Source organism: Saccopteryx leptura, chromosome 9 (assembly GCF_036850995.1).
Source record: "Saccopteryx leptura isolate mSacLep1 chromosome 9, mSacLep1_pri_phased_curated, whole genome shotgun sequence".
Classification (NCBI taxonomy): Eukaryota; Metazoa; Chordata; class Mammalia; order Chiroptera; family Emballonuridae; genus Saccopteryx; species Saccopteryx leptura.
The window spans coordinates 18,702,198-18,726,656 of NC_089511.1; the positions used below are offsets into that span (position 1 = coordinate 18,702,198).

At 45.9% G+C, this 24,459-nt stretch overlaps 1 protein-coding gene across 3 annotated transcripts in view; it reads left to right on the top strand.

The window, feature by feature from the left end:
- PRMT7 (protein arginine methyltransferase 7) overlaps window positions 1–24,459 on the top strand; it is a 58,057-nt gene that overhangs the window by 20,576 nt on the left and 13,022 nt on the right. For all 3 annotated transcript variants that reach the window (XM_066348917.1, XM_066348915.1, XM_066348916.1), the window contains exons 5-8: window positions 8,126–8,234; window positions 15,091–15,203; window positions 19,212–19,453; window positions 20,027–20,207. In XM_066348917.1, coding sequence (XP_066205014.1) covers window positions 8,126–8,234; window positions 15,091–15,203; window positions 19,212–19,453; window positions 20,027–20,207 — 645 coding nt within the window. The remainder of the gene's footprint in view (window positions 1–8,125; window positions 8,235–15,090; window positions 15,204–19,211; window positions 19,454–20,026; window positions 20,208–24,459) is intronic.

Sequence of the window (24,459 nt, forward strand, 5' to 3'; positions counted from 1 at the left end):
TTGGTGTGTAGGGTTAGGTAGATTTTTTTCAATTTTCTGATTGGTGAAGGTCTGCATGCTGTTCTGTAAGAAATAAGAGGCAGGGTTCAAAAGTTAGAAAAATAAATAGGAGAGTCAGTGGACTAATGAAAGGCAATAGTCAAGACACCCAGTTTGTGTGAAACCACTGATTCCATGTTTACGAATTCGCTGGGCTTCAGAGAGAGAGAGAGAGAGAGAGAGAGTAGGAATAAGACAGGGAAGTGGCCAGTCCCCCTGCCCCTAGACCTACTTTTATAGAAATTCTCAAAGCAACAAGGAGAAGAATTACCTGTATAGCTCGTTTAGTCCTTAGATTGATGAGTAGTGTACTAGGAACTGGAAGAGGCTCTTGAGGTGGGATTAGGTTGATATTTGGGGTGAGATAGATTAGGGTACAGGTTTCTGTCCAATTAGTAGGGAGACACATATAGGTGTTGGTCCTACATGAGTAGAAAGCACCTGATTGGTTGAGGCAGGTTGAGAGGTGAATAGAGACTAGAAGGACAAGAGGTCAGTTTCGTTTCTCTGTTTCTGAGCTCCATATGGTCAGGGTGAAGGAAAGAGTCGCCCTTAGCAGCAGTGGGAGTTGTCAGGATCACAGTGTGTGGACCTGTCCACGTGAAATTCAGTCCTTGGGTGATGTACTGCTGGATGTGCCTTTTGGACAGTCTTTGAACAGTTTGCTGAGTAACCTGTAAATCCTGCAAGTACTTAGGGAAAGGGTGGTTACATTTCTACATTTTTCAGTTAGAGTTTAATTCCTAGTGACTACTGCTTCTAGCTGGAATTAGCAGCAGGTCCCAGCCTATAATAGGTATGGGGCATTGAGACAGGAGGAATAATGGAGACACTATACATTAAATAAAGCAACAAAATCAGACTGTCAGTACCCACAGTAGAGATCTTTGAGGGATGAATAAAACTCAAATATTCAGGCAAGGCATAGTAGATGGCCCTTGTGTTTACAGGAAATGAGATTAGCTTATCTGCTACTTGGAAGAAATATCTTAGGCTCATGAATGATGTCCTTGGGCCTTCAGTGGCAATTCCCAGCATGCTGGGCAAGGTCAGGTCATAGGTAGCTGGAGCAGGGCTAGAAGAGACTGAACTCTCCCTCCGTGGAGCAAGGGGGCAGCTTACCTTCTCGTGTCCTCCTTTCCAGAGCAATGATGTGTAAACCAGTAGGGCCGGGAAGCCTGGCAGGTTTCAATTTAATGACCTTTCTTTCCACTCTGGAGCAGGGCCCTGCTGGAATCCTATGAAGCCCTTTAGGGCGCTGGAGCCTTTAAGAGTGTATGCCAAAAGTTGGTATTTCCTGACTTCTTTTGGGCCTTATTTGCCTTTTCTGTTACTTCCTTGGTCATTATAGACCTTAAAAGCCATGCTCAGAAGATCTCACTGAGGGGCTTGACTAAGAGAGCAAAATTGGGAATCCAGTGTCTAAAGAAGCCTACTAGACTAAGGAAAGAAAGGATTTGGTCTGCAGTGGTAGGTGGTTGGAGACTGTGGAGGGTCTGAGTTAGCTCTAGGGTGAGACCTCAGGTGGTAGGGGTTAAGGTGATGCCCAGATAGACTATGGACTAAGAGTGAAGTTGAGCCTTAGCTGAGAAGGCATGATATCCTTTCATGGTGAGGAAGTTAAGAAGGATGGCGGTGTGTCTCCTTGAGGCAAGCGGGGGGGGGGGGGCTGCAGAGGAGTAGGTCATCTACATATTGTAAGAGAGTACTAGTTTTGAGATTGCTTTCTGCTAAATCCTGAGTTAGTGCCTGCCCAAACAGGTGTGGGCTGTTTTTGATCCTTTGGGGTAAAATAGTTCATGTAAGTTGCTGGGCTGCATTAGTGTCTGGGTCAGTTTAAATAAAGGTAAACTGAAAGTAAGAGTCAGGGTGTAGAGGAATGGTAAAGAAGGCATTCTTGAGGTCTAGGACTCTGAAGTGAGTGGTGTTTGAGGGAATGTGTGACAGTAACTTGTAGAGATTAGGGACTACTGGACAGAGGGGAATTATTGCCTCATTGATTAGATGTAAGGCCTGTACAAAGTTATAAGCCCCTGAAGGTTTTTGAACAGGAAGGATGGGGGTATTGCAGGGAGAGTCTGTGGGGATGAGTAAGCCTGGTTTAAGAGGTGGGTAATTATTGGTTTAAGGCCTTAGAAACAGACACAGTTACACATTAAACAAAGATTTTACAAATTATGAGTTAAGGAATTTAAATGAGCGCGCTTTACTTGTTTCAATTAAACTTATACTAGAGATATTTCTGACAAAAAAAGAGACAAATTACTTCAGCCTGTGAGGGGGGAGGAGGGGTTTAAGAACATAGTGGAAAAGGGAGGGCCCTTGGCCAGCAGGGGAGGAGAAAGAGAGAATGGTATTTGCAGGTGAATGAGAAAGAGGATTCAGCGAAGGGAGGAGAAGGGGCTTTCTGGACGGAAGAGACTCAAGCGAAAGAGATTTGCAGAGGAACCAGAGAGGGGTCCCGAGAAAGGGGTACCCCTGGGGGTCAGGCAGGAGGGAGAGAGAGTTGGGAGTCTGCAGAGAAGGAAAGATTAGGAGTGAAGGTTTTAGGTAAGGTTTCTTTGGCCTTACCTGCGTGTAGAACAAGCGGCACAGGAATTAAGGACAGGAGCAAAAGTAAAAGGAATCCTGCACGTAAGGAATTTCTGATGCCTTCCCTGTCTGGTGGCAGTAATTGTCAAGATCTCTTAGGATATTGTAATTGAATGTCCCATTTTCAGGCCAATGGGAGTCATTGTCTAATTTGTATTGGGGCCATGCCATGTTACAGAAGAAAATGAGTTTTTTTGGCTTAAGGTCAGAGAGGCCCAACTTAGTGAGGTTTTTTTTTTTTTTTAAGAGAATTTTTTTTTAATCTTTTTTTTTTTTTTAATATTTTATTTATTGATTTTTAGAGAGAGAGAGAGAGAGGGAGAGAAGGGGGAGGAGCAGGAAGCATCAACTCCCATATGTGCCTTGACCAGGCAAGCCCAGGGTTTCGAACTGGCGACCTCAGTGTTCCAGGTCGACGCTTTATCCCACTGCGCCACCACAGGTCAGGCCTTAGTGAGGTTTTTTATGAGACATCCTAGAAGGATCTGATTGGAAGGCTTAGACTCTGAGGAGCCCATAGTGGAGACAGGTGAGTAAGAAGAGGCGTCCCTGCCTTTTGTCACTGTCCCAAGAGGAGAAATCTCTGTGTGGGGGAGTCGTCCCTGATAGAGGTCGTCACTACCTGTCAGGGAGTTCTGAGAGAGAGAGAGTGGAGAGGTTTGGCTAGGCGCCTAGTCTTTCGTGCAGTCTGCTGAGACTGAAAGTCAAACCCCTCAAAACCTGAGGCGTGTCAGAGAAAACCATCCAACCAGAGAAAATTTTGTGGCAAAGAGAAGCCGACTGGGGAAGGGGAAGGGAGAAACTCCTTACCTTCTGGTCCAGCAGGGGTTCGGGACAGGGCTAGACTGCCGGCCAATCAACCTACAATTACATGTCCAAACAGAATCAGGGAGTAAGCCCCGGACGAGCTGCCGCTGCCCATTGCTTCCCTGGTTGTAAGTTTGGACGGCAAAGAGGGATCGTCCAGGCAGTTAGTACCCTGTCCGGGGTTTCGGCACCAAATGTTGGAATCCATGGGAGTCCAAAAAGACCAGAGTAGCAGGCCTTATTGAAAGGAAGAAAGGAACCCTGCCGGGCACTTCTTCCCGGGGAGAAGAGCATCGGTTACAGACTAGGGGTGAGTTATATAGTGTTTGGGAGCGCCTGAGGGGGTACTGAGTCAAAAGTTCTGGTATGTTCCCTTATACGGTTTTAGAATTTCAGCTTTCTGGAGTGCTCCTTCTTGGGACAGGCTGACCAGCTTCTTGGAATTCCTCTGCCTCAGGGGCGATAGTCCAGTAAGGGTGAGGTCAGGCAGCCAGGTGGAACAACAAAAGGGCAGTTGGAGTTGTGGTAAATTCATATATCTATCAGTTATCTTTCTGATAATGCAAATAATACATATCTTTGTTAAATATGAAATAAAATTAGTGTGTTAACTCAAAGTTTACGATTGCTAAAATTTTGGTGTATGTTCTTCTGAGCTTTGGGAGAGGGGACAAAATTTGGTTCATTTGGTAATTGAGTTGTAAATAGCGAAGTCCCAAAATAACAGTGACTTACCCAGGGTGGAAGTTTTTTGCTTTTTCATATAAAGTTCAGAAGTCAGCACTCCCCAGACTGTTCTCCCCAAGACTCCTTTCTTTTTTTTTTTTTCATTTTTCCGAAGCTGGAAACGGGGAGGCAGTCAGACAGACTCCTGCATGTGCCTGACCGGGATCCACCCGGCATGCCCACCAGGGGGCGATGCTCTGCCCATCTGGGGCATCGCTCTGTTGCACCCAGAGCCATTCTAGCGCCTGAGGCAGAGGCCACAGAGCCATCCTCAGCGTCCGGGCCATCTTTGCTCCAGTGGAGCCTTGGCTGCAGGAGGGGAAGAGAGAGACAGAGAGGAAGGAGAGGGGGAGGGGTGGAGAAGCAGATGGGCGCTTCTCCTGTGTGCCCTGGCTGGGAATCGAACCTGGGACTCCTGCACGCCAGGCTGACGCTCTACTGCTGAGCCAACCGGCCAGGGCCCCAAGACTCCTTTCAGCTGCCTACCCCACCTTCTCCACAGCATGCCCTCATGGTCACGGTCTAGAAAGGTGGGCATTTTCAGCTAGGGAATTCCATGGTGTGTTTGGGGAACAAAGTCATCCAGAGTCTTGGCAAAGGGTGTCATGGTAGAAAAACCCAGAAAAGTAGATTGTAGCCAGATTGTGGAGGACGAAAGTGCCACAGTAAAGAGTTTTAACTCTAGCCCTGGCCAGGTGGGTCAGTGGATAGTGTTGTCTCAGTACACCGAGTTTGCGGTTTCAAACCCTGGTCAGGGCACATATGAGAAACAATCAATGAGTATACAACTAAATGCAACAAATAAGTGGAACAATAAGTTGATGTTTCTCTCTTTCTCCAATCAATGTAAAAAATTTTTTAAAAAGAAAGAAAAAGATATCTTTAAAAGAAAAGAGTTTTAACTCTAATCTTGAGTTAAGTGTTTTGTTTTTTTTAAATCCACTTTTTTAAAGATTTTATTTATTGATTTTACAGAGAGAGGAGGGTGGAGAACGAGAAGTAGTTGCTTCACTCTAGCTGTTCATTGGTCGCTTGTTGTATGTGCCTTGACCAGGCAAGCCCAGGGTTTCAAACTGGCGACCTCAGTGTTCCAGGTTGACAGTTTATCCACTGCGCCACCACAGGCCAGGCTTCTTTTTTTTCTCTAATTTTATTTAATTTACTGATTTTAAAGAGAGGAGAGAGCTAGAGATAGGGAAGGGGGGGAGAGCGGGAAGCATCAGCTTGTAGTAGTTGCTTCTTGTATGTGCTCTGACAGGTTTCAGATGGGTGCTCCCAGCATTCCAGGACGATGCTTCATCTATCACCACCACAGGCCAGGCCTTGAGTTAAGTGTTCTTAACCCGAGATAAGAATAACAGGCTTCAGGTCTCCGTGAAAGTTCCGAGACTTGTTTGTATGTGCGAACGTGTATGTGACTGTACAATTAAATGTCTCAGGATTTCATGAAAAGAATTAAGGACCACTTCTCTGCCTTTTGGGGAGTTCTCAAGGTTTTTGAGCACATACAAAGAAATCTGTTTTAGGACGATTGCATTGATAACTTCAAGTAGATTTTATTATTCTTATTTACCGATGAAGGAGCTAAGATGAGAGGTCCAAGTCTCACTCTAAAGTTTCACAGTTAATAACCCGGAAAGCTAGAATTGGAGCTTTGGTTTTCTGGGTCCTAATTATGGAGCTCTGTCCACAGTGGTAGCTTCTATGGGAGGGTATGCATGTGTGTTTGTGTGTGTGTGTGTGTGTGTGTGTGTGTAAGAGAGAGAGAGAGAGAGTGTGTATGTTTTCTAATGCAAGTATCTGAGAGTGCAACAAAGTCATAGACTAGTAAGAAGACTTCTGAGGAAGATGCTTTCTTGTGGGAAAGAATGCATTCCGGTTGGGTGTGGTAAATATTGTGGACTGCTGATTAGAAATCAAGTGAGAACATGTTTTTCAACAGAACTGATAGAACTATGCTCTAAGGTTTTTCCATCTCATTTAACTGGTCTAGCCTGTGATTCCTTTGGCAAATGCCTTGAAAACAAAGCATGGTCCTGGCTTCCTCACATTTTCCCTTTTTTTTTTTTTTTTTTTTTTTTTGACAGAGACAGAGGGAGAGTCAGAGAGAAGGACAGACAGGAAGGGAGAGAGATGAGAAGCATCAGTTCTTTGTTGCAGCACTTTAGTTGTTCACTGATTGCTTTCTCATATGTGCCTAGCGACCCTGGACTCAAGCCAGCAACCCCATGCTCAGGCTGATGAGCCCATGCTCAAGCTGGATGAGCTCACGTCTAAGCCAGTTGATCCCACGCTCAAGCCAGCAACCTTGGGGTTTCAAACCTGGGTCCTCCGCGTCCCAATCCGATGCTCAATTCACTGTGCCACCGCCTGGTCAGGCATGTTTCCCTTTTTAAAACCAAGAGCTTTCCTAGGAATATCTAGCAAACTTGTCCTTGGGTGTCATTGGACAGAATAAGGTTAAATCCCACTTAACTTCCCTATCTTCATCAAGAAGGATTCAGTTGCCCTTAGACCAGACAGATGCACCAATTGAAAGGAGGTTCCAAAGTGATTTGAGTAGCAGGGGAGGACACAGAATGATGTTGGGAAGCCAACTTTAGGGTCCATTCCAGGCATTATTTTGGGTGAGATCTTGAGTTTTTGGTGGCTAAGGAGATGGAGGTGATGAATGGTCAGATCCTGAAGGCTCAGCGGACAAGATGAGCTATGTCAGGAGGTGGGAGGACCTTCGGGGATGTGTGAGCTCATGGTACTTTTGGGGAAGAGGCAGAGTGATTGGTGAGAACTGAGGGTGTGAGTTCCTTAGACTACATATTAAGCCAGATCCTAGAAATAATGTGCAACAGATTGTGAAGATTTTTTTTCCTAGCTGAGTTCACAGGTGTTCTTTACAAAAGAATACTGTATATCATTTCCCCTTGATTCTAGTTTAAAAAAAAAAAGTATGTGTTCATGGTAGAAAATGCATAAAGACTTAAAAAAAAAAAGGAAATCTTGTCATTGTGACCAGTCACTTTATCAGTTTGTTGTATTTTCCTTCTTTGTGTGGCTGTATGTTTTATACTCTAATGTGGCCGGAGCTGTATAATCTAAATTAGTTTATAATCAAATCAGGGTGGGTAACTCTTTTTGCAGACCAGCAGTCAAAAACTACTGATCTAAATTGTAGGAATTGGGAGGGGCTTATGTTTACTGCCATGCGAAGGGTTCAGGAAAGACTTCTGGAGAGGGTTTTTTTTGTGCTGCCCTGAGACGTTGGGTTTGCTTGGCAGGTGGGGCTAGGGCAGTGAAGACTCAGGTTTGCCTAGGAACAGTGAGTGTGGCTGGAGCATCACTTGTGGGGGGAAATAGGGTTGGAGGAACGGTGAGGGTGGGGAAAGCAAGGTTGTTTATATTATGGAGGGCCTTGAATACCATAAGAAAATATAGGTGGTATCCTCCAGCATTGCAGATTTGGGACAGTTTTGCTTACAGGTAGGTTTTACTTTTAACAGTCTTACTGTTTCAAGTCACAGATCACAGTTTTATGAGACTAGTCCTCTTCCTGCTCCCTCTAGCGTGGCACTGACACCTGCTGTCCTTACTGGGTAGTGCAACCTCCTTGGGATTCCTTGCATTCCCCCTGTGTCTGGGGACTCCTAGCAGCAAGTTAAACCCAGTGGAATCTCATTCCTTTGTATTCATTTTCATGACAGACGTCTGGTGAATAAAGTATTAAAGTTACACAGATGAAGTCCTGTATATTTCAATTAAGTAGGCCCAAAGAAAGATTTCACCTACATCTTGAATAGTGACAAAGTTATTATTTTGTATTTTGTATATTTGGAAGGAAATTCTGTAATATAGTCCTCTTTTACTTCAAATCTTAGAACTACAATCAAGGAACATCTTGTTCATCACAGGTGTTAGGATGTTATTAAATTGCTTATTTTTCTTGGGTTTTGGCTTTTATTTCTAGGTTTTTAAGCCTATGGCTGATGCTGCTGTGAAGATTGTGGAGAAAAATGGCTTCAGTCATAAGATTAAGGTTATTAACAAGCATTCTACGGAGGTGACCGTGGGGCCAGGTAAGATCAATACTTATTGTGTTGATAGCTTTACTTGCTTTTCTGAGAGGGTGGAAAAGGCTTATTCAAGTTAACTGGAATAAATGTATTCAGGTAATTGCAGAGATATATGGTCTCTCCATGGGTCTGAGTATAAGCACTTTGCTTCTCTACTAGTTTATTTCTGTTATCTAAAAACACATCAGCAGTGAGCAAACCAGAGCAATAGCTCCGATGCAAACAAAACCTTCTTTTGCTTTAAGCAAGTTGGAATTCTTGCGTGGCTCAGCTCTCCGTGAGTTTCTCAAACTTTATCAGACGGAGTGAAACTAAGTAGACAGCAGAAAGAATTTTGCTTAGTTCTGACATCTTGCTTCAGCATCTGACGTGAGGGATTTGCCGCCATAGCACAATCTCTCCACGTTTCCAGAATATTTTCCGTAGTCTAGGAGTTTGAACTGGATTTCTAAAATTTCACACGATGCCATTGATCCCTGGAGAGCACAATGGGAAGATTTGTGAAAGAAGCTTCTGGGGGTCAGGTTATGGGTATCACCCCAGTTGTTAAAAGTGCAGTGTTTTAGTATGAGGCATCACCGAAAGTCAGCATTTTTCTCCTGTTCATAAACAAACTTTTCTTTTTTTTTCTTTTTTTTTTTTTTTACAGAGGCAGAGATAGACAGGGACAGACAGACAGGAACGGAGAGAGATGAGAAGCATCAATCATCAGTTTCTCGTTGCGCGTTGCGACTTCTTAGTTGTTCATTGATTGCTTTCTCACATGTGCCTTGACCGTGGGCCTTCAGCAGACCGAGTAACCCCCTGCTGGAGCCAGCGACCTTGGGTCCAAGCTGGTGAGCTCTTTGCTCAAGCCAGATGAGCCCGCGCTCAAGCTGGCGACCTCGGGGTCTCAAACCTGGGTCTTTCCGCATCCCAGTTCGACGCTCCATCCACTGCGCCACCACCTGGTCAGGCCATAAACAAACTTTTATGGAGAATCTGAAACATGCACAAAAGAAGGGAGTGTCCCTTTTACTTATTTTTAAAACATGATACACATGCCTAACCAGGTGGTGGCACAATGGATAGAGCATCAGACTGGGACGCAGAGAATCCAGGTTCGAAACTTCAAGGTAACCGGTTTGAGCACTGTGTCGCTGGCTTGAGTGTGGAGTCATAGACATGACCCCATGGTCGCTGGCTTGAGCAAGGGGGTCACTCACTCTGTTGGCGCTCCCCCTGTCAAGGCACATATGAGAAAGCAATCTGAACAACTAAGGAGCTGCAACGAAGAATTGATGCTTCTCATTTCTCTCCCTTCCTGTCTGTCTGTCCCTCTCTCAGTCTCTCTGTCTCTGTCATACAAAAAAAAAGAAACAAATACAAAAGAATGCACAAATCATTATCTGATTATTTTTATTTTTTATTTATTTATTTATTTTTTTGTATTTTTCTGAAGCTGGAAACGGGGAGAGACAGTCAGACAGACTCCCGCATGCACCCGACCAGGATCCACCCGGCACGCCCACCAGGGGCAGCGCTGTGCCCACCAGGGGGCGATGCTCTGCCCCTCCAGGGTGTCGCTCTGCCGCGACCAGAGCCACTCTAGTGCCTGGGGCAGAGGCCAAGGAGCCATCCCCAGGGCCCGGGCCATCTTTGCTCCAATGGAGCCTTGGCTGTGGGAGGGGAAGAGAGAGACAGAGAGGAAGGAGGGGGGGTGGAGAAGCAAATGGGCGCTTCTCCTATGTGCCCTGGCCGGGAATCGAACCTGGGTCCCCCGCACGCCAGGCCGACGCTCTACCGCTGAGCCAACCGGCCAGGGCCTAATTATTTTTATTAATGTTGAAAAATTTATTGGTTTTAGAGAGAGAAGAAGGGAGAAAGAGAGAGAAACATCGATTAGTTCCATCCATTTATACATTTACTAGTTAATTCTTGTATGTGCCCTGTGGGGATTAAATCCACAACCTTGGCATATTAGATGACACCCATCCCATTTTTATTATCTATCTATCTATCTATCTATCTATCTATCTATCTATCTATCTATCTATCTATATCTATTGACAGAGACAGAGAGAGTCAGAGGGACAGCCAGGGACAGACAGACAGGAAGGGAGAGAGATGAGAAGCATCAATCCTTGGTTACAGCACTTTAGTTGTTCAATGATTGCTTTCTCATATGTGCCTTGACCAGGGGTAGGGGGCTACAGCAGAGCAAGTGACCCCTTGCTCAAGCCAGTGACCCTGGGTTCAAGCCAGCAACCTTGGGCTTCAAGCCAGCGACCTTTGGGCTCAAGCCAGTGACCATGAAGTCATGGCTATGATCCCACATTCAAGCCAGCAACCCTGTGCTCAAGCCGAATGAGCTCGCACTTTAGCCGGCATCTCGGAGATTTGAACCTGAATCCTTTGCATCCCAGTTTGATGCTCTATTCACTGTGCCAACGCATGGTCAGACAACAGCCATTCCATTTTTAATCAACATTATTGAGGTCTAAATTACATATGGTTAATGCACTTATTTTAAGTGTATAGTTTTATGAGTTTTGACAAATTTAAATACACTTATAAAACCACTACAATCAAGATAATAGAATATCTCCATCATGCCTAAAGAGATTCTTCAGTACCATTTGCATCAATTCCTCCCATAGCCCTTGGTCTGAGGCACATACTGATCTGCTTTCTTCTTCTTTTTTTTTTTTTTTACAAGATTTTATTTACTTATATTAGAGAGAGAGAGAGAGAGATAAGGAGGGGAGGAGTAGGAATCATCAACTCCCATATGTGCCTTGACCAGGCAAGCCCAGGGTTTTGAACCGGCAACCTCAACATTGTATGTTGACGCTCTATCCACTGCACTACCACTGGTCAGGCAGATCTGCTTTCTTCAATCTAAATTAGATCTGCCTTTTCTAGAATTTTGAGTAAGTGGAATCAGTGTATATTTTTTGTTCTTGCATTCTTTTCTGTTGCATATTGCTCTTAAGATTTTGACCCATTGTTCTGTGTATTGAGAATTCATTCTCTTCTGTTGCTAAGCAGCTCTTCATTTGTGGCCATACTATAATTTGTTTGCCCTTTCACCTATTGATGGACACGTTTAAGTCTTGGATAGGTCTTTAGGTTCACTGATCCTTTCTATGTGGTGTCTTATCTGATGTTAAGCAGATCTAGTTAACTTTTCATTACTGGTATTGGATGTTTTTAATCTCTGAAATTTCTGTCTTTTAGGGGTTTATTCTGTTATCCTAGTTCTGGGTAGCATTTTCTTTCTTGGCATATCTAGCAGTTTTTATTTGGATGCTGTGTATAGTGGGACTTTTGCATTGCTAAGTGCTGGATTTTGTTGTCTTCCTTTAAAAGCTTCATCTGGCATGCAATTGGGTTACTTGCAGGTCAGTTTGATCCTTTCAAGGCTTGTTTTGTTGAAGGTTAGAGTAGCTTTAAGTCATGTTTTCTCAGCAGCAGCACTGTTAACATTTTGGGTCTGATAATTCTTTTGAGGGGATAGGGAGTTATGCTACACATTGTAGGATGTTTATCCATGGCCTCTAACCAGTAGAGGTCAGTAGCACCTCCTTCCCCATTTGTGCTATCCAAAAATGTCTCCAGACGTTGCCAAATGTCCCATGGTGGAGGGTGGAGACAAAATTGTCCTTTGTTGAGAGCCACTTCTCTAAAGCTACTTTAGCCATACTAGTAAGACATGACCTTTCTAGGGTCTCTGCTCAGTGCCTGCATGCTGGCTGATCAGACCTGTAGTGTTTCCCAGTCCTCTGTGAACTCAGAAATTGTTTACCATATAGCTACATGGTTATTTTTACCCAGCCTTCTTGAGTCTTACGCTATGTGTGTGAATACATTTAACAAGAGACCTACAGGGAGCCCTGTGCAGATTTCTGAAGCCCTTTCCTGTGTAACTTCCTCTCTGGTTCTCTTCCCTGCAAATCCCAGCTATTTCCACTTCCCTGAACTCCAGTTGCTTTCTCCTTAACTCAGCAGGAGTGCTGTGCTCTGCTTGCTTTCTCACTCCTGCACCCTGGGTAGAAAGAGCCTACTGGCTGAAAGCCAGAGCAGTAGTAGGGGGTCACTTGGTTTGTTTCTTTTCCTGGGGAACAAGCTGTATTGCTGGTGTGTGTGTGTGTGTGTTGCCTCTTGTTCAACATCTGAAAACACTTGTTACATATATTTTGTCTGGTGTTCTAGTTGATTACAGTGGATAGATAAGTCTGATCCCAGTTAATTTTGGCCAGAGGTAAAATCATTTAATTTTTAAAGTTTTTATTTTTAACTTAGAAATTAAATTTAATGGGGTGATATTGATCAATAAGAGTACATAGGTTTCAAGTGAACGTCTATGGCATTTGAACTGTTGATTATGTTGTGTGATAAAGTTTGTCTGTCTTGACAGCACAGAGACTGACCTGCAGAGTAGCCTTTGCCATGTCACTCTGTCCGTGACACTGTGACCTCTTCCAGGCTCTGTGTTGTTCACACACACCCTGCGTTAGGCCAGACCCCTTACATACTTTCTTAATACTTTTTCTTTGTAGCACTTACCACTGCAATAATGAAATCATTATGTAATTATGTATTTAATGTCTACAGAACTGAAACATCCTGAGCTCATGGATTGTGTGGTTTTATTAATTATTTAATTTACTAGCTTGCATCTATCTGCCTGGCATGAAAGGCCAGTAATTTTTGTTTAGTGGGTAGATTGTCAACTTTGCTTGGTCCTTAGCCCCTTGTAAATGGGACTTTGTTCCCACTCCCTCAACTTTACAGGTGGCTTTCCTATCCCCAAGGTTGATGGTCCTCCCTCTGCTTTCCCCCTCAAACACTGCAGCTTTGGTACTTCTGCCATCTAGTCTCCCTGGGACCTCTCTTGCCAGGCCTCAGCGATATCTCACAGCTTTCTTTCTCCCCCAAATGCGTGTTTTCCAAGGTTCTGTTCTCAGACCTTTTTAAAAATAGCATCCGAGTTTGTTGCCTGTTTCCCAGAGATGGATGGGCACCACGCTGAGGCATGTGACTGGAGGCCTGGGCCCACCCATGCAGTCACTGGGTAAGACTTACGGGCACCGGGTAAGCACCCTCCTCAGGCTCTCGCCGCACCCCTGAGCACCCTTCCACATTAGCACCCACATGCTAGATGCCAAGCTCTCAAGAGTGTCTGTTGAAATTCACTGGATCGTAAAACTTTATTTATTTGAATAAAAATTGGGCAATAAATCATTTTAAGTTACATAATTAGCTTGAAAATTATTCATGAGGTAGCTTTGTCAGGGCTTGGGGATTGATTGGATGTAGGGTGTTGACAGGAAGGAATAAAAAATTCAGCTAATGCTTGCTGACTGTTACTGGGTGCTAGGTCTTGTTCTAGGCAGTGGGGTACAGGGGTGGACAGACCAGTCAGGGTGCCTACTCTCCTGGAGCTAGTAAACGGTGCCCAGGTTTCTGGCTTTGTGACTGGTGATGCCATTCATAGAGGTGGAAACATCAGAGGGAGAAGTGGTGCATGGAGTGGGGTGTGATTGGCAGAATTTGGACAGTGTATTTCAGTTGGAGTTTGGCATGATATCAGAGAAGATAGGCAGGGCCACTCGGGAGGGTAATCTCTTTGCCAGGGGACGGAAGTTTCATCTTAGCCTCCTTTTACGGCATATTGCCATTGAGCACAAGGGTACTTCATAGGAAGTGGACAGTTTTTACCTTTGCTAGCACCTAACCACTGCTGCGTGGAGCAGATCTCATTACCCCCACTTAAGAGGTGACTGATGGTCAGCACTGAGGGTTCAAGGCTAGAAAGCAGGCTCAAAGCCCAGGTCTCCATGACTCAGGGTTCAGGCTCTCTGCTACACTATTTTTTGAACCACTTTAGTGCTTCTTTCTTTGCATCATCAGTGAGACTTGTCTTCTCTGTAGGAAGATGAGTGGGCTTTTCAAATTGTAATCCATGAGCCATTAGGAGTGTTTAGTTAATTCTCCATGATGCCTGTTCTCCTTTCAAAGCCTGTTTGTCTCTTGGCTCATTAAAAATTTTAACTGTAGAAGTAACATTACATTACATTACAGCGGTTTAGAAAATAGAGTTAATAGAAAGATCCTCTATAACCCTACTTTCCCAAACAACTTCTATTTGGGGAATTGTTTTATAGCAAGAAATGAACTTAATTCAGAGGAATTTAGTGTAAGGAACTGGGGATTCTGAACCCTGGTTATCAGTGGATTCAGTCAGCCTCTCTTTCTTGCTTTAGTTTTCTCTTCCTGTCTGCAGCCTGGAAATATTTGAAGTATCAGCATTTAGTTTTTGCTTTTCAAATAAATTTGCTAATTTAATAATTAATAGTTTAATTGTTAATTTATATACAGAAAAGTTGAAAGAGTAATAGTACAGTGAACCTCATATTCCCTTAACCAAGACTTACCAGTAGTGCCTGACCTGTGGCGGTGCAGTGGATGAAGCACTGACCTGGAATGCTGAGGTCGCCAGTGTGAAACCTTGGGCTTGCCTGGTCAGGGCACATACAAGAAGTAACTACTACCAAATTGATGCTTCCTGCTCTGCCCCCTCTTCTCCTTCTCTCTCTTCTCTCTCTTCTCTCTAAAGTCAATAAATAAAATCTTTTAAAAAAAGACCAATAGTTAACATTTTGAGATACATACATGTATGTGGATTTTTTTTTAATTTTTTTTTTTTTTTTTGCTAAACTATTGCAAAGTTAGTCGAGGCATGACACTTCTAATAAATTAACATTTATATGTGTTTTCAATTTAATGACTTATAATTTTTATCTTGCATCCACTTGCTGTTAGTATTTTTTTTATATGTTGCTTCCTTATGACTCTGCTTCCTTACGTTTCTCAGATGGTGACATGCCATGTCGTGCCAACATCCTGATCACAGAGCTATTTGACACGGAACTTATTGGGGAGGGAGCACTGCCTTCCTATGAGCATGCTCACAGGCATCTTGTGCAGGTAGGGAAACCCATACACCATGCTCTTTACAGCCCAAGCCCTCAGTACTTCTCCATGTACCTGAGTGCTCCCCTCGATTCATTCATTTATTTATTTATTTTGTATTTTTCCAAAGTGAGAAGCAAGGGGGCAGGACCAGACAGACTCCCACATGCACCTGACCAGGTTCCACCCGGCATGCCCACCAGGGGGCGATGCTCTGCCCATCTGGGATGTTGCTTCACTGCAACCAGAGCCATTCTAGTGCCTGAGGTGGAGGCCATGGAGCCATCCTCAGCGCCTGGGCCAACTTTGCTCCCATGGAGCCTTGGCTATGAGAGGGGAAGGAGAGATAGAAAGGAGAGGGGGAAGGGTGGAGAAGCAGATGGGTGCTGGCCGGGAATCAAACCCAGGACTTCCACATGCCAGGTTGGCTCCACTGCTGAGCCAACCAGCCAGGGCTCTCAATTCTTTATTTTGACTCTGTGCCTCTTAAATGCCAAGTCTTAGTAGATTAGAGTAAAAAAGCCAGAAACTATCTCCAGCCTGACTAGTGGTGTCACAGTGGATAAACCGTTGACCCAGGACACAGAGGGTCTGGTTTGAAACTCTTAAGATCGCCAGTGCAGGCTTGTCGGCTTTAGTACAGGCTTGCCAGCTTGAGTGTGGGGTCACCAGCTTGAGCACGGGATCATCAACATGATCCCAAGGTCCCTGGCTGGATCAAGGGGTCACTGGCTCAGCTTGAGTCCCCTGGGCAAGGCCTGTATGAGAAGCAATCAAACAAAGTGATGCAACTATAAGTTGATGCTTCTTATCTCTCCTCCTCCCCTTCTGAAAGCAAACAATTTTCAAATTCAGTTCAATTCAGCAAACATTCTTTGAGTGTCACCTGTGTATAAAAGTGTTTTGGTCTTGGGAGAAGTATAAGACACCCTGTTGCTCTAACCCACACTAGTCAGTGATGGCGAGGATGGAGGCGCTGATTGGAGAGGCCGACAGAAGAACCGCAGACATGATTTAGGACTGCGAGAAAAGGTCAAAGAGGCATGTGGAGAGGATGGAATTGGGAAAGGCACTGAGGAGAGAGTACCAGGTAGAGGGTCCTGTTTCATGGGTCTCTGAGAGCATCAGCCTGGGGCGCTGTGACCTAATGGCAGAGAACAGAGAGGATGGTAGGAGGCCTTGAAGGCCAGACATACAGGTGAGGGGGTTTGGGTAGTGCTAATCTTTGATAGTTTCTTTGAAAAGAGAGACATATTGAAAATAATATTTTATAGATGTTGGTCTTACTTTTGTATGGACGTAAACTGGAGTTGGAGCCCCAGAGGCGAAGGCCAGCCAGGGGAGCGTGTCTGCTGCTTCTGCCAGCACCTGCCCTGTGGGGTGAAACCGTCCCAGCCAGACGCCTCTTTGGGGGTTCTTGGTTCCCTCGAAGTAAGGAAGAGGTCTCCTTCCAGGACAGTCGGGACCAGAGTTCACATTATTCACAGGGTTAGCGTGTGATTTTGATTGTTCTGTAGATCCACACACTTTGTGAGATGTCTCATTGTTTCCTAAGAGTAAAACCCTTTTCTAGTAACTTCAGTAGTAACAACTTCTTTAACTCCATTTGAAAACTACGAACTAGCTATATCCCTGAAACAGAGGACAAGTATATTTAGAATTTATGTTAATGTTGCCCAATTTGTCTTTTTCTAATTCATCAGATTGAAACAGTAGGCAGATAGCTACCCTCAGTTTCCTCTCCCAGCTGGCCTGTAGTGGCCAGGTATGCACTGTCCACTCTGATCACCCATCTGCCCACCCTGTGTGTGAGTGTGAAGGAGTTAGGGCTGGCACACAAAAGCTTCCATTGCCCTGACTCTTCCTGTCTCTTTGGATGTCATGGAACCAGGATGCTGGCATGTCTAACAGATAGTCCATGTGGTGTTGACCCGGGATTGATCTTAGAAAACACATTTATTGAGCACCTTCATTTTGCCAGTTCCTTTTTTGGATACCAAGAATATTAAGGTGAGCTGATGGGGAGGCAGGTAGGTGAGCAAGTTATCATAGTACAGTTTGAGTTGTGCACTGATGGTGGCCAGTGGGGTGAGAGCCTGCCCGCTTGGTTGGAGGAAGGAAGAGGGTTGAAGAAGGTGACACTTGAGCTGAATTAGTCTTGAAGAGTGATCAGTTGTTGGCTGGCAGGTGCGGGGCTATTTACAGCAGAGGCGATCAGCATAAACAAAAGCGTGAAGGTGAACTGGTGCATGGCTCCCCGATCCTGCAAGTAGTTTGGATTGTGTGTAGTGTGGGAGGTGGGGTTAGAGAGATGGGTGGCATGCGGGGCAGGGCTAGACCGAGAAGGGCTGCTATGCTCCAGAAGACAGCATGGCACCACTGAACAGTGCTTAGCAAGGGGCTGCGTTTGCAGGCAGCAGGTAGAAAGCCGTTGGGGAACAAGACCAGAGGCAGAAAGGTGGTTGGACTCATCCAGGTGCTGGGCTGAGGTGTGCCTCAGGCAAAGCTATAGAAATGGGTGTGGAGAGGTAGACTCAGGGAGGATGAAGGTGGTCAGGGCTTGGTGATTACTTAGATGGGAGGCATTGAGGATGATGCCAGGGGTTAGGGCTGGGGTGACTGGATTGGATGGTGGTGCTGCCTGTCAATTGGAAGTATGAGAGGACCTGGCCTGGGAAGGTGAGAAATGAGTGGAGTTGGATTTGTCCGGTTTAGACAGGGTTTGAGTTGTCTGAGGGTCAGCCAGGGAGAAGGGACCAAATGGCCTTTAGATACATGGTATTTGGTAAATGAAGCCGGGGTGATTGAAGTTACTCTTTTATGTGGAGAGAAAAAGCGTGTCCACACCAGACAGGTCTCTGGGGCATGCCCTAGGTGAGGGATGGGCAGAGGGAGTGGGAGTGCAGCTAGAGCGGCACTTCTCATCCAGACTGTGTCTGCATCACAACTGAGCAAGGGGGTGCTGCTATTATCTTATGGGTGGAGGCCCGGGGTATTGCTAAATATTCTACTGTCCCTGCAACAAAGGATCTTCTGGCTCAAGAGTTCACTAGTGCTGAGGTAGAGAATCCCAGTGCTTGTCATTTCTACATGGTAGCAGCTGTGAGCCGCCTCTTCACAGCTGGGCCCCTAGTGTCTGGTGTGTGGAGGGTGTCGGTGAACGAATGAGATAGGAGGAAAACTGAATGAGGGACTGCAGCCAAAGCCAAGCGAGGAGAGTGGTTGGCAGTGCCTGGTGAGGTCTGGAGGGCAGGTTAATTGAGGGCGGACACTTGTCCATCTGACTGTGTGAGAAGAGGGTTCTGGTTTCTGGGCAAGAGCTGCCCTGAAGGAAAGCTCTGAGCCCGGTGCCAGAATTAGCGCTTAGCAGGAAGAATTGGACTCTTTCTTCAAAGTCTGTGTGGGAGTTAATCAGCATGCTGGCAATTAAGGTTTATTTTTGAAGTTATTTAAGAATGTCAGGGAGCTAGGAACTTATCTGACATAAATCATTTTAGGCATAACATATAATCCTTATTTATTTACTTATTCTTTTAGTGAGAGACAGACAGGAAGGGTGAGAGATGAGAAGCATCAAATCATACTTGTGGCACTTTAGTTGTTCATTGATTGCTTCTCATATGTACCTTGATTGGGGGGCTTCAGCCAAGGCAGTGACCTTGGGCTTTAAGCCAGTGATCATGGGGTCATGTCGATGATCGCACACTCAAGCCAGATGAATCCATGCTCAAGCTGATGAGCCTGCGCTCAAGCCGGCGACCTTGGGGTTTTGAACCTGAGACCTCAGCATTGATTCTCTATCCACTGTGCCACCACTGGTCAGTCACAAATAATCCTTTTTCAAATCTAGGGTTCTTTTTCCCCAAAGGCATTGGACTGCAAATAGTTGATTATGCTAATAGTAGTAAGGTGTTAGATGTTAATGAACTAGCCTAATATTAAGGAATATCCCTCTTTTGTTCAGTTGAAATTAATGTAGGTCACTGTGCCTGGTTTATTTATTTATTTTTTATATAAACTTAGGAAAATTGTGAGGCCGTGCCTCACAGAGCAACCGTCTATGCGCAACTGGTGGAGTCCAGAAGGATGTGGTCATGGAACAAGCTCTTTCCCATTCGCGTTCAGACCGGCACTGGCGAGCAGGTCATCCTCCCGCCCTTGGAACTGGAGAGATGCCCTGGTGCACCCTCTGTCTATGACATTCAGCTGAACCAGGTGTCACCCACTGACTTCACTGTCCTCAGTGACGTGCTGCCTATGTTCAGGTACCAAGGAGCAACCTGGGTGATGGCACTTTGAGACATTTGGTGGAATTGGTGTCTTTGGATGGAAGTTCTGTTTTGTTTTGTTTTTTTAGAGAGAGAGATAATGACGGATAGAAAAGGAGAAAGATGAGAAGCATCAACTTATAGTTGTGGCACCTTAGTTGTTCATTGATTGCTTCTCATACATGCCTTTGACTGGGGGGCTCCAACGAAGCCAGTGACCCCTTGCTCATGCCAGCAACCTTTGGGCTCAAGCCAGTGACCATGTGTTTATGTTAATGATCCTATGTTCAAGCCGGTGACCCCACAGTTGAGCTGGTGAGCCTGTGCTCAAGCTAGTGACCTTGGACACTGAGGTCCCAGGTTGATGCTCTATCCACTGTGCCACCACTAGTCAGTCTGGAAGTTCTCTTTTTGAGTGGAAAACAACCGGCTGATGTTACCTGCCTCTGATAGCAGGAATCCATTGCAAACAAGTCTCATTACTGGTGAGGTCATCATAAAAACTTAAAAATGGAGAGATGGAGAGTGTGAGCTTAAAATGTGCTTAAGTTCCTGAATATTCTTCCTCAGTGTGGACTTCAGCAAGCCAGTCAGTAGCTCAGCAGCCTGCCATAGCAGGCAGTTTGAACCTCTGGCATCGGGCCGAGCTCAGGTGGTTCTCTCCTGGTGGGACATTGAAATGGACCCTGAGGGGAAGACCAAGTGCACCATGGCCCCCTTCTGGGCACACTCAGATCCGCAGGAGCTCCAGGTAAGAGGCGGGAGCTGAGCATGTTTTCATGTAAATCAGGGAACTTGTCCACTTTTTGTTGTGGGAAAGTAAAATGTTTGAATCTTAGAGTTATAAGATTTAGAGCCAGAAGGGACTGTGCAGAATTGGTGTCAAAGAATCTTTTTTCTTTTTCTTTTTTTAAAAAAGAAAAAGACCCCGTTGGCTCAGTGGTAGAGCGTCAGCCTGGCGCGTGCAGGAGTCCCAGGTTTGATTCCTGGCCAGGGCACACCGGAGAGGCGCCCATCTGCTTCTCCACCCCTCCCCCTCTCCTTCCTCTCTGTCTCTCTCTTCCCCTCCCGCAGCCAAGGCTCCATTGGAGCAAAGTTGGCCCGGGAGCTGAGGATGGCTCCATGGCCTCTGCCTCAGGCCCTAGAATGGCCCTGGTTGCAACAGAGCAACGCCCCAGGTGAGCAGAGCATCGCCCCCTGGTGGGCATGCCGGGTGGATCCCAGTTGGGCACATGCGGGAGTTTGTCTGACTGCCTCCCCGTTTCCAACTTCAGAAAAATACAAAAAAAAAGATAGACCTCTCAGGCCAAGTTCATGGTCAGCAGCAGTGAACAGAGTGAACTAGAGGGAAGCTCTGATATGCTTGTTCTCCTGTCAGATCAGCTTGGAATAAAAGAACCACAGCCTCTCTACCACCCCATTTTCTATGGTCTCGAAACCTACTTTCCCAGGTCAGTTGTAAGTAGGCAGAGGACATGAACTCCAGAAAAGGAAGTACAGAGTACTCCTTAATGTGAAAAGTGGTTCAGCTTCACCTGTAAAAGCAATGAAGATTTGTGAGATTCCATTTTTCATCTAGTAGTGGATAAAGTTCAAAAAGTTGGGTGGAACTGTGGGGAAGAGCAGGACATGATTGTCAGCATCCATGGAGTTCAGTGAGGCCTCACTCATAATGGGAAGTGACGCCACTACTAGACATTTAGGCTCTGGATAGATTTGCATGTGTGTAAAGTGACGTGTGTCAGGATATTCACTGAAACCCTGATTTTTGTTTTGTTTTGTTTTAGTTTAACAGACATTCCTTTAATTGAACAACTTCTTCACACAAAATAGATGGTTTAAGAGTTTTGAATGGAAAGTAATTTAGGCATTAAGAGATTTTGTGAGTCTGCTACATGTTTTCTTGAAATCACTTAACTGAGCCTTTTTTTTTTTTTTTTTTTTTTCATTTTTCTGAAGCTGGAAACAGGGAGAGACAGTCAGACAGACTCCCGCATGCGCCCGACCGGGATCCACCCGGCACGCCCACCATGGGGCGACGCTCTGCCCACCAGGGGCGATGCTCTGCCCATCCTGGGCGTCGCCATGTTGCGACCAGAGCCACTCTAGCGCCTGAGGCAGAGGCCACAGAGCCATCCCCAGCGCCCGGGCCATCTTTGCTCCAATGGAGCCTTGGCTGCGGGAGGGGAAGAGAGAGACAGAGGAAAGCGCGGCGGAGGGGTGGAGAAGGAAATGGGCGCTTCTCCTGTGTGCCCTGGCCGGGAATCGAACCCGGGTCCTCCGCACGCTAGGCCGATGCTCTACTGCTGAGCCAACCGGCCAGGGCTTAACTGAGCCTTTTAAGACTTCCCTCGTCGGCCTAGCGTGCGGAGGACCCGGGTTCGATTCCCGGCCAGGGCACACAGGAGAAGCGCTCATTTGCTTCTCCACCCCTCCGCCGCGCTTTCCTCTCTGTCTCTCCCTTCCCCTCCCGCAGCCAAGGCTCCATTGGAGCAAAGATGGCCCGGGCGCTGGGGATGGCTCTGTGGCCTCTGCCTCAGGCGCTAGAGTGGCTCTGGTCGCAACATGGCGACGCCCAGGATGGGCAGAGCATCGCCCCCTGGTGGGCAGAGCGTCGCCCCTGGTGGGCGTGCCGGGTGGATCCCGGTCGGGCGCATGCGGGAGTCTGTCTGACTGTCTCTCCCTGTTTCCAGCTTAAGAAAAATGAAGAAAAAAAAAAAAAAAAAAAAAAAAAAAAGACTTCCCTGATGGCTGTGGCCAGACAGAAAGTCTGCTGCAGTCCTGATTTAATAGAAAAGACTGGAACACCCTAGAGGACACCCCAGAGGACTGGCTAAGTCCATCATCCTGTGTTCAGTGAATGAAGCAGTGCTCTGTGCACTGATGTGGGACAATCTCCAGGATATTTCATTGAATGAAGCAAAAGTAGAGGCTCAGAATGGTATGTGGTATGCCAATACTGGTGTTAGTAAAACTAAGAATATATGTAGATGAGTGTGTATGTGTGGTGTGTGTGTATAAGGGTACCTTTGGAAGAATTCGTAGAAATCAGTGAAAATGGTTGCTTCTGGGAAGGGGGCTGAAAGGTGAAGGGTGGGAAAGAAACTTTTTCTTTTTTACTCCATGACCTTTTTGTATCTCTTTTGAATTTTTTCTTATGTATATATGTTACCAACCCCTCTGCATACACACTCAGGGAAAAGTAGGGAAGCTGCTTCAGAGCTGAGGAATCAAAGCTTCCCTCTCTGCCTGGGAGGCCTTGCTCCCTTTCTCTGTGTCCCGGCCTCCTGTTAGCACTTGCTATACTGGCTTTGTTTTGATTGGTTCTGGGTATGCCCAGGTGACTTGGGGAAGGCCCCAGCAGCTCCCTGGCTCCCTGAGTTACTGCATAGGCCCAAAGGACATGACTGCTGCAGGATTGCAGTCGGTTTCCCTGGGCTTGTGAGCTTCCCCGTCTCCCATCTACCTTCCAGTCCCCTGGCCCAGGCAGGCAGGCAGGCAGGCATGTCTGCAGGCAGAGGGTGCAAACTTCCCTCTTCCACAGCCTCTGTCCTCTGCTGGCTGAGAGAGAGAGAGAGAGAGAGAGAGAGAGAGAGAGAATGTCAAAAGTCTCCAGAGTTGAAATTGGCATTAGGCCGCTTTGTTCCTCTCCAGGAGTGTGATGGTTACAAAATTAGCATAAGAGTATCATAAAAATGTTAATACTTTTCTTTTTTACAGAGAGAGAGTCAGAGAGAGGGACAGATAGGGACAGACAGAGAGGAACGGAGAGATGAGAAACATCAATGATCAGTTTTTTATTGCGACACCTTAGTTCATTGATTGCTTTCTCATATGTGCCTTGACTGTGGGCCTTCAGCAGACCGAGTAACCCCTTGCTCGAGCCAGAGACCTTGGGTCCAAACTGGTGAGCTTTGCTCAAACCAGATGAGCCCGCACTCAAACTGGCGACCTCGGGGTCTCGAACCTGCGTCCTCGGCATCCCAGTCCCACGCTCTATCCACTGCGCCACCGCCTGGTCAGGCAAAATGTTAATTCTTTTCATTTGCCTAGCTTCGGAGTGCACTATGTAGATTTCCTCCTTGGTGCCTCATGTAGGACATGCTGGGTAACCATATAATGTCCAGACTGAGACTTGGCCTGGCTCAGTGCTTAGAGCGGAGCCTCGTGTTTGGGCCGCAGGGGTGGGTGCTCATCCCCAGGTCTTCTGACTGTGGTGGTGTCCTTCTACCAGCTGTGACTTTTGGACTGTTAGGAATTCAAAGAGCTGCTAATGAATCTCCCTTCTGACTTTATGAAACTGCTCTTGATCTGAAATCTGTTCAGCCTGTCTCACCTTAGACAGTGGGTTCTGTCAGCTCTGTAGCATTAGGACGTGGAAGGCTGGTGTGTGGGAAGGACATGGCGACAGGGAAGCACCCTGGGAGCACGGATGGGTTACGGGGAAGGCGTCTTCTGTCTTAGGACCCATTTGCATAGTAGAGAAAGAACATCAGCTTTTAGAGAACCTATTTTTCTCCTCCAGTTACTGCTTATTTTTTCCAGACTGTATCTGGTTAGATTTTTGGTTTTTAGCTTTTATTGTCAAATAGACATCTTAGGTACAGTAATGTCACTCACCTGCCTCTTAGTTAAATTCAATAGTAGGGAGAGTAGGACGCAGTCCTGACACAGAGTGAGTAGACAATGGGCTCAGCTGAGTTGATCCACTGTTTAGGACAATTCTTTATTTTTTAAAAAGAGGCTTAAAGATTCTAAGAGTAATAAACTTTATTATACAAAACAAAAATGAATCAAAATTAAATCACTCATGGCCCTACCATCGAAAAGAACTCCCTTTCTTTGTCTCTTTTCACATTCTTGGGTTTCTTTCAGAGTCATTTTTGTTTTTTCCCTACTATACCATAGTCTTCATATTCATCGTTTTAAATGTCTGCGAGTACTCTGTGTAAGGAATTATTATCCATTTCTGAACAGCTGGATGTTTCGATTGGTTCCAGTTT